At 48.2% G+C, this 15,816-nt stretch overlaps 1 protein-coding gene across 1 annotated transcript in view; it reads left to right on the top strand.

Moving 5' to 3' along the window:
- The first annotated feature begins 12,773 nt into the window (after positions 1–12,773).
- The window catches only part of FSTL1 (follistatin like 1), a 56,265-nt gene continuing 53,222 nt past the window's right edge, over positions 12,774–15,816 (top strand). The window contains exons 1-2 of the mRNA XM_082056771.1: positions 12,774–12,901; positions 13,009–13,068. Of these exons, the coding sequence (XP_081912897.1) occupies positions 12,899–12,901; positions 13,009–13,068 (63 nt within the window). The 5' untranslated portion in view covers positions 12,774–12,898. The remainder of the gene's footprint in view (positions 12,902–13,008; positions 13,069–15,816) is intronic.

Here is a 15,816-nt window from a genome sequence, read left to right on the forward strand (position 1 = left end):
TGAGATCAGCCTTGCCAGCAGTGCGGAATGGGAAACAAATGGCTTTAGCTTGTGTTTTCTGCACCCTACAGGGATGGGAAGCTTTGGCACAACTATAGGTGTCTGTCAGGAAGGTCAGTTAATGTTAAGTACAGTCATTAACAACAGAAGACTGCAGCAACCAGGGTTCACAGCCTTTCCCATCTCCCTCCAGGAAATGACCAAAGGATGTACATTTCTTTGCAGATAATCTATTGCTTTTTCCAAGGGTACAATGCTGGTTGTCTTAAGAGGGCTTTGCTTTGCTATGTTTCCATACCCAAACACTAAAATTAGGCATTTCCACTACAGAGCAGTATTTTTGCTTGAAAGGCAATCAACCACAAGAAGGTAAAATGGATCTGTGTCTGAGGAGGAACACCATGTCCATATCTCCATGTCATCACATCAGTTGAAGGCCACTAAGATGGTCGGCACACGTCCTGCACCCTCAGTAGGTGCATGGGTACCAGCTCTGATCTTCACAGGTTGGGTGAAGGCAGCAACATGAGTCTTTTCACAAGGCAGATGAGTTTGTCTGCTTGACTCACAGCTGGAGGCAAGGAGACTGATATTTCTGTGCCTTGATGATGCCTCTGCCAGTTGGACAAGCAGCTTGGAGAAGGAAATTTACCTGCAATGCAGAACAGAGTGGCAAGGACCAGATGGGAATAAAAGGATTTGTATTGCAACAAGACCACTGGGGCTGAAATAGAGAGAAAGAAGGCAGTGACTGTGTGTGGCAAAGCGTGGCCAGGGATATGTGAGACAGAACTGGTAGGATCTGGACTACTGGTGGAGATCAGACTGGGAGAGGGAAGACATAGCCAGAAGTAGCTGAGGTGGAGGGTCTGTGGAGAGCCTAACAATAAAGACTGGGAAGCATGGTTGACTGGACAAGGAGCTGCAAGAGGGAAACTGGGAGTGGGAGATGGATGTTTGGGGGAACGCTGAGGAGAAGAGGAGGGAGACTGCGTCTCAAAGCCAGAGGTAGGCTGGTGCTTTGGGAGCTGAGTGGAGAAAGCAAGCAGATTCTGAGGAGTGGAGGCAGTGGCAGGAAAGAAAACAGGACTGGGATGAGAAACGAGCCCTGGGTACAGCAAGGACCAGGGCAAGGTATGGATGGAGGATTGAAGCCAGGAAGAGATAGGGCTGGGTCACACTGTCACCAGGAGTGGCTGGGCAGCAGCCACCCACCCACTGCCCACCGGCCTCAGTGGGACGTGCTGTCAGCACACGGGCAGCATCTTCTCCACCTACTGGTCCATGTAAAGAAGCCGTCACTCCCCTTTGGAATAGACTCCAAGCCAACTGTTGTTCTTGGTGGGCATCCATCTGATATCATGATCTGGGGGTTTGTTGTTGTTGGTTTCTTTGGGGTTTTTTTAGTTTATTTTTTGGAAGATGGGACAGATGAGAGTCTTGCCAAGTTGAAATGCTTTGAGTCATCAGGACATGGAAGGTTATTTCAGATTGTCCTTTGCATTGCAGTGAAACCCCAAGTGACCACCTCACATCAGTTGCTCATCAAGAGCTCCACACATGGCCTCTGCTCCCCACTTCCCTTTCTCTTCCCTCCCGTTTTTTTAGGGTTGATGTCTGTCTGTGGGTGACAGACTCATCTTCTCCCTTGAACAGTAGGTACATCAGGAGACATCAGTGTGTGCTTACTGTGTGGTCTGACCACAGGCTGCTCCTGAGCCACCCGTACCTGCAGTGATTGCAGTGTGCCCTCTGCTGTCTTGCTATCCATGTAGTCTGGCGTTGCTGAGATTTTTAGAAGCTGAGCCACCTCCCAGAAGCAAAACCAACTGTGACCCCCAGCTGCCCTTGTACCATTTCCACAATTTGTGAGAGGTGCCCTCCCAAAATGAGAGAGGCATTTCCTAGCTGGGAGCTGCTGTGGAAGATGCTCTGCAGATGGCTTTGCAAGGGCTGTGTGCCCAGGCCACCCCTCCTGGGTATCAATGTGGTTCCTCTGCATATGCACTGTGCAACTTGAAAGGAGAGCCAGACCCCAGCTCTGAGCTTTTGTACACAGACCGGTGATTAAGACACCAAAATGTAAACAGACGCGATATTTTTAAAAGAAAAAAAGCCATGCAGATGGGTCATTTGTGATCTAGCTCTGTTAACTACCCTCTCACTTCACTAGGTATCACCCTCCCACTGAAGGACAGACAAAACATTTTTAAATTCATTCCTTTCCATGGCTTTTACCATCTGTCCTGTCTTCACACTCTTTGATGCATCCCTCCAGATCTAAATTCTCTCAATTTTTCTGCCTCAGTTCCCCAGTTCTGTCATGTTTTTTTCCAAACATCAGTATTTTCTTTTTTTTTCCCCCCCCCCCCCCTTTTTTCTCTATTGTCTGTTCTTGCTTCTTGGTTGCAAAAACTGATATCTGTCATTGGGTGTCCCATATCTCTCCTTAAACATGTGTGAACTGACAAATGATGTATCGCTTCCTTACCAGAGTGGCTCATCTGTTCTCATCTGTTCAGAACAGATTTCACTTGGGCAGTGTTTCTTGGCAGCCAAGGAAAAATCGCCATTGCTTTGGGGAAAATGTCTGATCTTTGCTCTGACCAAACAATGTAAGTTGTTTTTAATTTTGTTTACTTTGCCATTGCAGTATTATGTTTGCAAGAAAAGGAAGAAAAAGATACAACCCCCAAAAGGGAGAATGAATCAGCTCAGTGAGGCAGTATACCATTAGTCTTAAGTAAATTGGCCAGGTTTTTCTCCTGTTCCTCTATTTGTGCTTTAAAAAAAAAAAAAGATGTTTTTAACCAACCTTATGCCTGATCAGACCAGATGAACAGGAGCAGGAGGTGGCTCTGTGCAGTCGAATGCCTATTTACCTGCTATTAACGAAAGAAATACAAGTGAAGGAATTTGTGAAAAAGAATTAATGTAGTTAATTATATATTTCCAGTCAGCATTTTAGGTTACTTTTAGGTTTGTAGCAAGTTTACACTACTAATGCCTGAATACAAAAAATATATAATGACCTAACCCCCAATTTAGAACCATAGCCTAAATTCAAGCTAATTCCCAATGTTGAGTAGGCTTTGGCGTCCGTCTCTGACAGTGACTCAGGTCATCTATGCCAAGATACATCCAGGTCCAGGAGGTTTCTCAGACCAGTTGACAGCTCAATTTCAGATCGCTGAGCTCCTACATTTGGAGACCCCTACAGATGCTGAGGGAGCCCAGGTCTGGGGACATAGGAAGGGTAATTTTAGGGACAGCATGTAAACACTAAATGCTTCATTGGGACAGTGGTGCAGCACTGCAATAGGTGCCCAGGGAGGTGTTGGAGTACCCATCTGCAGAGATTTTCAAGACTTCTCTAGACAGTGACTTGGGCAACCAAATGCATATTGGAGATAGCCCTGCTTCAGGTAAGGCCACCAAGATCCCTTCTAAGCCAGTGTTTCTGTGATTCTGCAGGATTGCCCAAATGCACATGGAGACCCAGCCTGGCAGAGGTGCTCAGATCACACCCCCCTTCACTTTGATAGTCAGTTCAGCTCTGCAAACAGCTGCCAAAGAAGTAGTTGCTGCCCATCTTTCACCATCTAACCAGGTGCTCAGAGCATTTATCTGGAGTGGATGAGATATGCTGCTAGGCTTCAGGTGGTAAAAAGGGAGATAAGAGGAATTTTCCAACACTTTTGTTGAAATCACGGGGCTTGCAAGTGAGAATAAGTCAAAATTGTCAAGCCAGTTGAAATGAGGTCCGGTCCAGAAGGTACCGATCATGAGCTCTAATCCTGGAAACTAGGCCTTTCGCTTCCCAGAATAGCCTGGTAAAATGCAAAATACAGGACTGGGAATAGCATATCTCTGCACAGACCTCCCTTGTCCTAGGGCAGCCCTTGCTCATGAAGCAATAGAACCCCACTCCTTCCTGATCAGGGTGCTGACAGAGGAGTCCTGGCAAATCTCCCTGCAGCAGTATAAGATGTGGTTGTAAGTAGCTATTTTACATCTCTGCTGTAGCTGTATGTCAGTTCCTAGAGCTGAGTTGGCTGGAAGGGGCCTTAAGTATGTGCTGTTTGGAACTTAATTTCATTTCTGGATTCTTCTCATCTAGTGGCTCCTTAACTTTCTTGCAAACATGAAATAAAGCATTGCAGACTTTCCTTCTCAAGGCAGATGAGATCATGATGTTTGGAGAAATTTCAGCAGAAGACTCCAATGACCAGAATGGCAAAGTTATGTGAGGATGCAGAAAGGAGCTTGGTGGGTTCTTTGGATGGGCCCTCTCGTCTCAGTGACCTCCTCTGTAGCTGAGCTCGATGGGACGGGGAGTCTACAGAGCAGAGTCTGATGCCATTCCACTCGCTAGTTTCTGTTTGCTCGGGTCTGTACAATAAGTAGGTGGTCCAGCTCCATACATGTGGTGCCCCTAGCAGAAGATGATGCTTTGAGGTGGGAAAAGAAGAATCCAAACAGAAAGCCTTACTTGGCTTTTCCTTCCCTTCCTCCAACCCCCTTTAGTAGTTTTCTGCAGCAGGGGCAATTTGACCCCCAAACAGGGGTGTCTCACAAAATATGGGTAGATCTCAATGGTGCAACACAAAGGCTCTTTGTGCTGTATGCTGTGGAGTTAATCATCAGTCACAGTTGTCTACCACCAGTCTCTATAACCAATTACACACAGCATCATCAAAGTTAATTTACTAAGCTGTTAAAATGGCTGTACAGTACAGTGAGCCTCCTCCCACCATGAGCATCTTTTTCAGCTGTCCCCCTGCTGAGGATGCTTCAGGCTGGGTGGTCCCAGCAACACCCTGCGGCATTTTTCAGTCTTGTCAGCAGCCTGGAATAGGGTCCTTTCTTCTGAGCTCTTGGCTTCGTTTCCCAGCCTAAGTTACAGGAGTCCTGTAGAAAATGATTTGGAGGACAAGAGGCAGCTCTGATAATAGGAAACGTCTGTGAGGGATTGGAACATTGGCTTGTAATCCCCGGACAAAACTGCCTCATTTAGAAAAAGCGGGGGGGAAGCATGCAGAACAAAGATCTTATTTCACTTCATGAAATGAACACGTGGTGTTTTCTCTGGAATGGCTTGCTGACAAACGGTTCCAAATTTTCCAGGGACCGTGACTTTTATTTAGGCTCAGACAAGGCCATAAATGACTGAAAAGTATGTAAGTTCACAGCTTATGTTAATTTGTCATTTCCAGGCTCGATGCTAACTCATAGCCAGGTTTGCATTTCCTGGGGAGAGGGGTGGTGGGAGAGGCCTCTACTACCCCTGCCCCAGACCTTCTGGCCAGTTCTTGTGTACGTCATGTACAGCTTTGCATGGGGACAGAGTTGCAAAGTGTGGCTCCATCCAGATCCGCTGTGTCACCTGTCTGTTGAGCATCTCCCATCGAACTGCGACTCGCAACCACAACTCACAAACAAAATGAGCCAAAACTGCCAGCCCAGGTGTTTTGTCTGGAGCAGATGACCTTACACCTGGCTAAATGGAGACAGGTGCAAGCTTGTGAAAGATACTTGATGTCTGGGTTCAGTGGAGAGATTTTATTCAGCATTTTGGGTTCTAACATTTTTGTTAGAGATCTAACATTATTGCTAAATGGCTGCATCGCTTGCTATGGGAACTCATTGACACAGACATTTAAAGAGTCGAAGGTTCAGATCCAGTGAACAGACTCAATTTCTAAAGGTGGGACTGCTCTCCTGTTAAAGTCAGTGTCGGTTGTCCAGCTGGGATTTGAGAATGAGATGCCACGCTTCCACCACAAATCTGTCCCCTCCCTCAGCCTCCCAGCGACAGGACGTCCCATGCACTGTTCAGCTAGAACCTGCCTGTCCCCCTTTGCAAGCAAGCCCTCTGATGGTGCTTTCATCCTTTCCTTTTGCTCATGGCTTGCTTTGCTCATCTCTTCCAGGCTGTAGTGCTGCCAAAGAGGTGTCTCTCACCTCTCTTGCCTTGCCCATCTAAGGCAGTTCCGTGGTCTCTGCAGCATTGCACTGGCCCAGAGTAGTGAGCATGACATCTGAGCTCCACCACCCCGCTCTTGCAGTTTCCATTCTCCTGCGACAACTGGTCCAGTTTACAATCACAGCTTCTTACTCAATTTGCCTCCTATCAATCACTAACATTTCCAGTCCAAAACCTTTCTCTCACACAGGTTGAAACTGGTGACCTTTTCCTTTGGATTGGCTTTGTTTACAGCTATTTATCCTATTCTTACACATAAAAGGCCTGGCATAAATCTTGACCCACTGAGGCAGCTTGGCTGCAGCCATTAAAGGCCAACATGTTCAAATATGGATGTCTAAGGTCAGACACTTTCTCTGTACTTAGAACCTAATGCAACAGCCTAATTTGCAGGTGCTCAGGAACTGCACTTGCCAGCCTCTGTGGTGGAGCTGAGGGTGCTCAGCATCTCTAAGGGAATGATAGCTCTAGTTGAAGACAGGCATTGCACCTCTGTATAGGGGAAAACTAAAACCCCTTGGTTTCCCAGGGCTGGGAGGGGAATATATGATTTCATAGCATTGCTAAGCAATGACAAGAGCTGGTCTCTACGGTGAGCTGTATTTACTAACATACTGCACATTTTCTTGCTTAACAGCACAGTTTCTCATTTTATAAGGGTCCCTGAGCTAATGTTTGTGTCGTAGATCAGCTGTCCAAACTTACCTTGCCAACTCCCAAGCTTTCACATCTAGACCACCAGAACAGCCATCTCGAATTTGTGTACTGAACGTCGCAAGAGCCTGTAGTTAAATAAGGCTGTGTGGACCTCTCCTCCTGATCTCACAGACCTCTGGTGACTCACAGAGCTGCTGTTCCACACCCAACCCCCACTGACCCAGGCACAACTCACACAACTCAAACACGCTCTGAGCAGCAAAATTCCTGAACGCCTTCTAGCAAGCATTGCAGGCTTTGCCAAGGGCTGGGACAAATAGCTAAGTGTGTTTGAGTATATTCTATGCTAGTGGGTTGCCCATCCTTGGAGGATTAGAAATAGCCAGCAAAATTACTCAGGGTGTGGGTAAGAGAACCCTGGAACTCCTGTCCTCTGATCCATAGACCTGACCTGCACAATCTGTGAGAGGTTTTTGTATATGTATAATGCAAGAGTAAGGAGTAGGTAGCTATGGGATGTGAGTTCAAGATGCTCTCTGACAGTCCTGTAACAGTGTTGAGAGCCAGGATCTGGCAATTGTTTGAATGAATCAGTGGCATCTCGAGGTGCACTCAATTTCCATCACCACACAGCTGTGGACAGATTATGTATGGTAGGAGACATCCCCAGCCAGAGCTGCTCTGTAGAGGGTGACCTTAGAGGTCTCTGAGCTCCCATCTGTCATAGATGGATTGCATGGTGCTGAGGCACATGAAAGCCTCTACACAAAATCCTCCCACGTCTCACCAGGCTCATTAGCTCTGCGTCCATGCTCTCCCTTTCCAAACAGGGATTGGGTCCACATACCCCAACATCTCCTATGATGCTCATATTAATCCAGGTGTAACCCAGCCCTGTTGCCTCAGCCATGGGGGATCTCACAGACCTTTATTGGCAGTATCCTTAGTTTGAAGGAGCTGATTTCCCTGACCAATGTGCCTCCACCAGCAGATACTTTTTCAGCATGTTCTGAAGCATCATCCTCCAGGAGCTCTTCCACAGCACCTCCTCTCCCCAGCGCTGGAACAACTCTTCAGCTTTGGCTTCAAGCAGTGCTTCAGCGGGGTTCAAATACTGCAGGGAAGGGAGAAGGCATGGCTGAGAGAGTGAGGGAAGGGGGCTTATCAATGCATCCCCTTGAAATGCCCACTGGCACTTGGCTCTCTCACTTGGTAGTCAAGAGCTGTGGGTCCCACAGCCAAGCCACAAGTGATGATCTGCACCTTCTGCTTTACAGCAGGATTGCAAGAATTAGCACCCCTCTGGGGAATTTTGCTGGGTATTTCAGTCAAATGTTAAGCTTGCCTCTGCATGAGAGCAGTGATTGAGAGATGAGACAAGTGAGTGGCATGTGAAACACTTGTGTTTTATTGCAAGTTGCAATATAATTGATAGATTATAACAACCTGTGCCTGAGCTCAAGGCAACCTGGTTTGATTTCCTGCTACATTCATGAGCACAAGCCCCCTACTGTTTCAGCTAATGAAGAAAGTGCTCTTAATTGTGTGAATCGGGATTTGCCAGTGGTGGACAACCGCTTGCTCCACAGCAATAGCGCATTTGGGATAAGATGCCTGGGCTCATTGCATAGAACATGGCAGAGCCAGGTGCATCACTGTAGCTCAGCGATGCAGAAAGACAAAGGAGCTGTAATAACATCATACCATCGGAAAGTCCTGGACTCGACTCTCTCCTCTGCCAGAAGTGACCTTAGCAACTTCTCAGTGAATGTGTCTTCAAAATGTGGGAGATAAAGGGGAAGGACATGAAAAGAAGCAATGATTGTTTCCTCACTCATGGAGAATAATGTTACATTTAACAGCGCATGCTGTGAAATGCATGTGACATTAGCAGGTGTGGAGGTGAGTTGGGGCTCTGCCTTGCAGCGTATCTCCATGGCAGTATGTACCTGCATGCTGGGTTGTGATGTAGCATCACACGCTAGAAAATCCATCTTAGGAACCATATGGTCTCTTTCACCTGCCTGTACGATGGACAACTCACCTTACCTTGATGCTGGTCCCAAGGGCTATTTTGCTGGACTCCTGCAGCTGCCTTTTGCATTATCAGACCTTTCAGGTCTTCTGGGGCCAGGCTCCAACGAGCTGCGGCAGTAGCACTTAGGCTAGAACCCCTCAAATTATCTGAGCACTAGTGCCTTGCTAGTGACTGCCTTGTTTAGATGGAATAAGGTCCTTGCTCATCTAAGCAGATAAGCCACATCTCCTCTGCATCAGGGTAGATGTGCCAGGCGGTCTCTGTGAACAACCAGCACGTACATACTGCCCGGGAATGCTCTGTCCTTCATGCCAGATCTTGCTTCAGGTGCATAAGCTGTGTTCATTGTGGGTAAGGAATCACAGTAATTCTGAAAGGAGCATATCCCAAAGAGCACAGCTAATGGGTTTGTCAGCTCTGAGCTGTTAGGCCATGGGCTAGCAGCATCCTAGAGGGTACCAATCTGCTGCTGGCTGAGTAGAACTTCTCTTGTGAGAGTGATTTTAGTTTGAAGGCTGTAGCAGACTTATAGGAATAAACAAGCTCATTGGATAATTCAGGTTGGAAGAAACCTCAGGAAGTCTCTAGTCCATCCTCCTGCTCCAAACAGGGTCTCTTCTCCAGGCTGAAGAAGCCCAGTGCCCTCGGCATTGCTCACGTAACTCTACATGACACAGTTGCCTCCAGTCGCACACGAGCTGAGCTTTCTCAGCTACAACCTTGCTGACCTGCTGTTCAAAAATAATACCCTGCTTCCTAATTCCACCAAATAACACTGCTGCAAATTTCTTACTCTTCAGTGGGGCAGGTTACTGCCCCATCCCCAAAGCCACTTGACAAAAAACTTGGGTTTCTTCAGTCATCACCTAAAATGCGGTGGGGACAAGGCGGTCACTGACTTCAGTACAACACTGCAAGCACAACCCCATCCCTGAGGGCTGATGTTTCATGTGGCTGGGGGGAAAGGAGGAGACATGAAAGCTGTGGGTGGTGGACAGGAGTGAGGTAATGTGGAGAGGGTGATATCATGGTATAGCCACAAGGGCTGGGTGAAGGCCTTAAGAAGTGATTTATTGGTGCATGTTTAGCTTAGTTTCCCCAGGAAATGAGGCTTACACAACCACTTTGGGTGTATATCTTTGCACATGCTGTAATAAGGGAGAGGCTGCAGAATGAGAGTAACCCTCGTGAGGCACCGGAAAGTCCAGGGCAGTGATGCTGACAGTGGCCCAAGAATGGAGAAAGCTCCACTTGCAGCCTGCACTTTATTAAACACAGGAGAATGTATCCACCCATGAGAAGTACACTTGTGTGAGTCCAGGCTTTCTTCGCTCTGCTTCTCAGACAATGGCTTGGTACTGAATTTCAGTTGTGTGGCCACTTGGGCATATATGTGTGTATCTCAAAATGTGTAACAAAATGTTTGTTTTAAAAGTAGTGGTGTCTGGAAAGTAAGCGTCAGCAGAAATAAAATATTGATGTGTGTAATAGAATAACATCTTCCCTCTAGAGCAATGATTCCCAATTTTTTTGGCCCACCAGAGCATTGCAACCTTCAAAATTTCAGGCGAACATTGTTCAACCTTATAATGAAGCTTTTAGCTGAAAGCGTTTTTATGATACTACTTCGGTTGTGTAGCCAGCAATGATGAATTACCATATCCATTATGGCCACAGCTTGAAAGCACAACTGCAAATGCATTTACTTTCCCTTTATTCTAGTGCTTACGATTCACTCTCCATGTTATGAGTCCATCACAGAAAAGCAAAGATTCCTGGCAGATTTATTTCTTATGCACTTAGGAAGTACACACCAGTTCTTTGTAGTTTACAGTTTATAATGGTGAAAGTTGGGAATAAAAGTTTGTCAGATATCATGTATTTGATTATAAAATGTCTGCCTTCATACACAGTGTATAGTAGACTCTGGTGCATGTGCTGAGAGTGTTTCGTGCTGCCTGTAACAGAAGAAACAATACAACTTTTCCCTGCCTAGGTAAGTTCCCTGACAGAACAGACATCCATGCTCCCACGAACACCTCCAGCTCTATCACCATCCTCATCTTTCCAGCAAAGGGCTAAAGACTGTTCCTCCTCACTCTTCCAGAGATACGCAGGCCTCGTCTGCACGCAAAAGTTTTACCTGATTTAAGGGGGTAGCTGTACAAACAGCTGTCTCCCCTTGTGGGCACCTGTCCTCTGTGGGACAGGTAACATCCTCTCTGATGCTAGTGTTAGAGATGCACTTTGGTTTTCACCTCTACTCATTTCCACATGATAAAAACTAACTTGAAGAAATACTCTTTGGTGCACATGAATGCAAATGCAGAATGGAGGATTAATCCTTTACATTGTGTTTCATATTCAGTCCTTTGATTACACAGAAACAAACAAACAAACAAACAAACATGCTCATAGTGACCTATATAATCCAGCACACTGGCTAATCACACTTAATGAGGTGATTGCCCATGATATCAGGGTGGGAGCGGGGAGACCCCTGCTAGTGCTCTGTTCCCAAGAGTCACTTTTACCCTCTGGAGATAGAGAGACTCCTCGTGTAGCTCTTGTGCAGAGCCAGGCATCAAGAGGCCAGGAATTGATGAATCTTTTAAAACGTATTTACCATTTGCTATTCACTTCTTTTTTCTTATCATGGCACTCACATCAGGGTGACTCAGGGTAAGCCTGATTCTGATCCCATGGTGCTTCTGCAAACTAGAGGCCGGCTGAGTTCAGCCATAACCCTGCCTGCTTTGTGTCATGAGGCAAGGCAATCAATGGCTCCAAAACAAGGAGGTACATTGTGAGAGGTGAGGTATTTTTTAAAAAAAAGACAATGAAAACCACATCACTCAGCATTAGCAATGAAATAATCAGGCATCTCTTCAGGATAGATTTATAGCCTAGTACCACTCACAGCAAGAAGCAGAACTTGCTTGGAGAGGATGCTCCATAAATGCAAAATTAGTAACAGTAGTCCTAAAAACAAAACACAGCGAGGGAACATAGCAGGAGGAAGCACAGCTAAAGGGCACAGCTGCTGTGATCAGTGCAGATGTGGGCTGATACAGGATAACACTTTTCCAGAGTTTACTCCTTCCAGCAGGATGCTGAAATAATCTTTGGTCTTGGTGAACAATGAGGGGACACATGCCAGCATCTCCCATGGTGCCTGCTCACATGGAGGGCACAGAATAAAGCAGGGCAAGAAGATGGACAGTTTATGGGGATGCTCGGTTATGGAGCAAAATGGGATTGGAAAGCTGGTGGTGTCACTTTTGGCTACAGCCAACCTTAAAACTTGAGGAAAAGCCCTTGACAAGCAGTGTCATGGCGTTGCTTGCTGTGGAGATTTCTCTATGTGCCTGGGACAGTCTGTCTCTTTGCATTGTAAGGTCCTGCCTTCCTGCTACCAGAGGCTTTCAAAATTCAGAGTTGAAGAGATTAAACAACAGGATCACTGGTATTTATATGTGAACGAGCACTACTGGGCATTTCAAGTGGGATTACAGCCCTCTGTGCCTGGCACAACACCCCAGATGCCAGTTGCGCTCAGGCAGTGCCATTTGGATCCTAACACACAGTGGCTTGAAACCCTTGTTTTCAAACCCCCCTGAATCCCGACACGGATGGCCCCCGTATCCCCGGCCGGCACTTCAGCGGGGCCTCAGGGCTGGAGCACGGAGACAGCGGGTTTCTACAGCTGAAAGCCCATTTTGTGCCTCAATTTCCCCCTTCTTTTTTTATGTGACAACGTGGGGGGCGGCTGTGACCCCCTCAGCGGGGTGCTCTCTGGCCGGGCTGGCTGACACTTGTACCCGGGCATGACTGCGCCCCGCTTTTCCTGGCCCCCCAATAGTGTAGGGCTCGGAGGGCAATAATCGCCCGGGCACTCGCTGGGCCAAGGCGGCCCGAGCCCCCCGCCCACGGGGCGACCGAGTCCCCAGTGGGGCGCCGAGGGGCCCGCCGGCGGGAGCGCCGGGGACACCTCCGAGGAGCGGCGGGGTCCGGGAGGGGCCGCCCCTCACAGCGGGCCGGGGAGGAGCCGGCCCCGGGGCGGGGGTAGGCGGTGGGGGTCGGGCCGGGGGTGGAGCCGCGGGCTGGCGGGTCGGGGTGAGGGGGAGTCCTCCCCTTCCCTTCCCGATCAAGCCGGAGCCGGGGAAGGCGCCTCCGCAACTCCTCCTGCCCCGCCGGTGCCGCCAGCCGCCCGCAGCATGGTGAGCGGGGCCGCCCGGCGGGAAGTTTGGTGGCGGCGGTGGCGGCGGCCGCCCCGGCCCGCACTCACCGACCCCCCCCATCCCCTTTCCCGCTCCCTCTCTTGCAGATCTGGAAAACTCTGCCGCTGCTCTGCGCTCTGCTGGCCGTCGCCCGCCTGCGAGCCGAGGTAGGCGGGGGGCCGGGGGCGGGCGGGCCGGCGTGGGGGGAGCGCGGGGCTCCTTCTGGCGTTTTCCACCGCGTCCCCCTTCCCCGGCGCCGCCGGGCCGCATCCCGGGCGGCATCCCGGAGTGGGGAGGGGAAGCTGCCGGGACTGGGGAAAGTAGCAGCCGGGGCGGGAGGGAAGTTGCGGGGCCGCCGGGCCCCTCCGTGAGGGTGAGGGAGATGCATCCCCACCCGGGCCGGACCCCCCTGCCGCCGGGCTGGGCTCCCCCGAGTAGCCCCTTCCTCTCCCTCCCGCTCTTTCTGTCTTTCTTTCTCTCTTTTCTTCCCTTCCTTTACTGCAATGACATTGAAAACCATTGAAAGCCCCCAACTCGCAACGCCCCCCCAGCTCTGTTGACAGAACATAAACGGTGCCTGAATTCCCGGTTGCGGCGGCCTCCGTAAAAAGTGAGGTCAGAAACAAAATATTTGATAATTACGGCGGGGGAAATGTGGAAGTGATTTGAGGAAAATGAACTCAAGCTGGGCTGGGGAGGGAGGCTGAGCCTGCTTGCTTGGGGAGGGAAGCGGTCCCGCTCGGGGGGCGGCTCGTCCTCCCGGCCTGCATTTTTTCTCCCTACATATTTCTCCCAGATGGTGAGCCCCACCCTAGAGCATCGCAGTTTGGCTCTGCACAAAAAAAAAATGAAAAAATAAAATAAAAAAAGCATAAACACATCTGATTTGCTAGAAACGGTTCCCTCTTTTTCTGCCTCTTGCCCGTGGACCATGCTGCCCTGGTTATGGCAAAGAGGGCAGTTTAGGGTGAAACACATCGCTCTTGCTCTGTCCCCATAAGCAAAGCTTCTTTGGTGAACTCCCCGCAACTGCCAGCCGCTCGCTGAAGGGTCGAACAGTGCAAAAGCTGGGGCACGTGAGGAGCAGAGGTGAGACGGGATGGTTGCAAGACAGCTCTAGTCGTGGCTGTCGTGAAAACCGAGGGGAGCAGGACTGAGCTGTAGTGTGAGTTAGCATTTCACATCTGCCCGTACGTGATAATATTGCAATACACTTTCATCCCCAAAGCGTGACGTACTTATGTAGTCAGCATTTCCATACATGCCCTCTGACATTGTCCTGAAAAAGCCAGAATGGTTATCTGTTTTATTAGGAACCCTAAATAAACCGTAACCAGTTCTAGTCCAGAAACCTCCATAGGAAGCAAATACACAGCAGTGCACTCATAAGACAATTTATAATAACAGCTAAATAGTGATGGCAGTGGTCTGAGCAAAGCCTCTTGGAGTCAGTGACCCAGAGAAACATTGCCAAGGTGTGTTTGGCCCTTGATTTCACCACTGCCACTAACATTGTGTTGACTTGGTCAAATTGCTAAGTCCTGCTATTTGCCTAATGCACTCTAATTTGGAATACCTGGATGGCTTCCAAAGTGTAAGTACTGTCATGTCTCTGTGCCTCATCTGCAAACTGAAAGTAAGAAAAGTGTACAGCCATCATGTTCAAAACTTGGTTTTAAAGGCCAGTTCATGCTTGAGTGGATAAATGAATGATTTGCCTGTTTTCAGGGATAGTGGTCCAGGTGTCAAACCAGTGGATGTTTTGCTTCTATGCCACTCTGAGTTCAGCAAAACCTGCGAGTGATGACTGAGGTTTGGGTCTGGTTTCAGGGAAAACTGACACCTCAGACAGCTTTTGTTTTGGGGTTCAGTTTTATTCCTTGTTGCTGGTAGCTGCTGAGTGATGACCATCAGTCCACTCACCAGCAGTATCCCACCCTCTGGGATATCTAGACCTTCTCATTTTCTAGGGAGTGGGCTGTTCTTGAAGCCGAGCTCTTGCATTTGAGAGGTGGCTTTGATGGTTGCCTGCCTCTAAATGTTTCTTATTACCACTTCCCTGCATTACTGATTGGCATTTAATAAAATTAGTATGGCATTTTCCTGTGTGGTTTTCCTTTTTCCAGATTTTGGAAGTGATAACCTCTGTATTTCTTCTGTTTCTGCTGCAATTTGCACTTTGTGCCTTTCAGTATGTTCGGAATATTAACACTGAGCCTTAAGCTTCTAATCCTTTTGTCGGCAAAACTACATCTGAACTGTACCAGGGTTTTTGTACAAGACTCATTTCTACAACATTGTTAGGTGCATAATTAGAGTCTTTAAAGAAAGAAAGAAATTGCTTCAGTAAATGTTCCTGGCATGACTTTGTGCAGACTGGAAAAATCTGAGGCTTGCCAAAACTTGGGAGCTTTTCTTGGCCCAGTTCAGTAATAGTAACAAGAGCAATAGATGGTGAACTGTACTCCTCAGATGGAAGCCAGCCACCAGCTTCAGACAGTCCTTTTTATCGCTTTCTTCCTGGATCAGGCTCTCGATGAGGCAGCCGTTCACTCGTATTAACGGGGATGTTACAGAAGTGAAGTTGCTTGTGTTCTCATCTGGGGCTTTCCGAAGCAGATGAAGTGATTTTTTTTTTTTTTTATTTTAGTATGGGTTTTTTTTGCGGGGGGGTGGGGGGCGAAGCATCCATTGCAATAGAGGAAAAGGGAGAGGCTCAAAATGTCTGATGAATGTATTAAAAGTTAATCAGCTGTTCATACCCTGCTGGAGTAAGTTACCTAGTTAACACTGGAGAGGAGTCTAGTTGCTGTTGGACAGTGTCCCTGAGGTCTGAAGGGTGGCGTACAGGAGCACTTCCATTTGTGGTACCACTGTAATTATACCAGCATCGTTACATGTCACACCAGGATACT

This window comes from Streptopelia decaocto, assembly GCF_964273445.1.
Source record: "Streptopelia decaocto genome assembly, chromosome: 1".
Lineage (NCBI taxonomy): Eukaryota > Metazoa > Chordata > Aves > Columbiformes > Columbidae > Streptopelia > Streptopelia decaocto.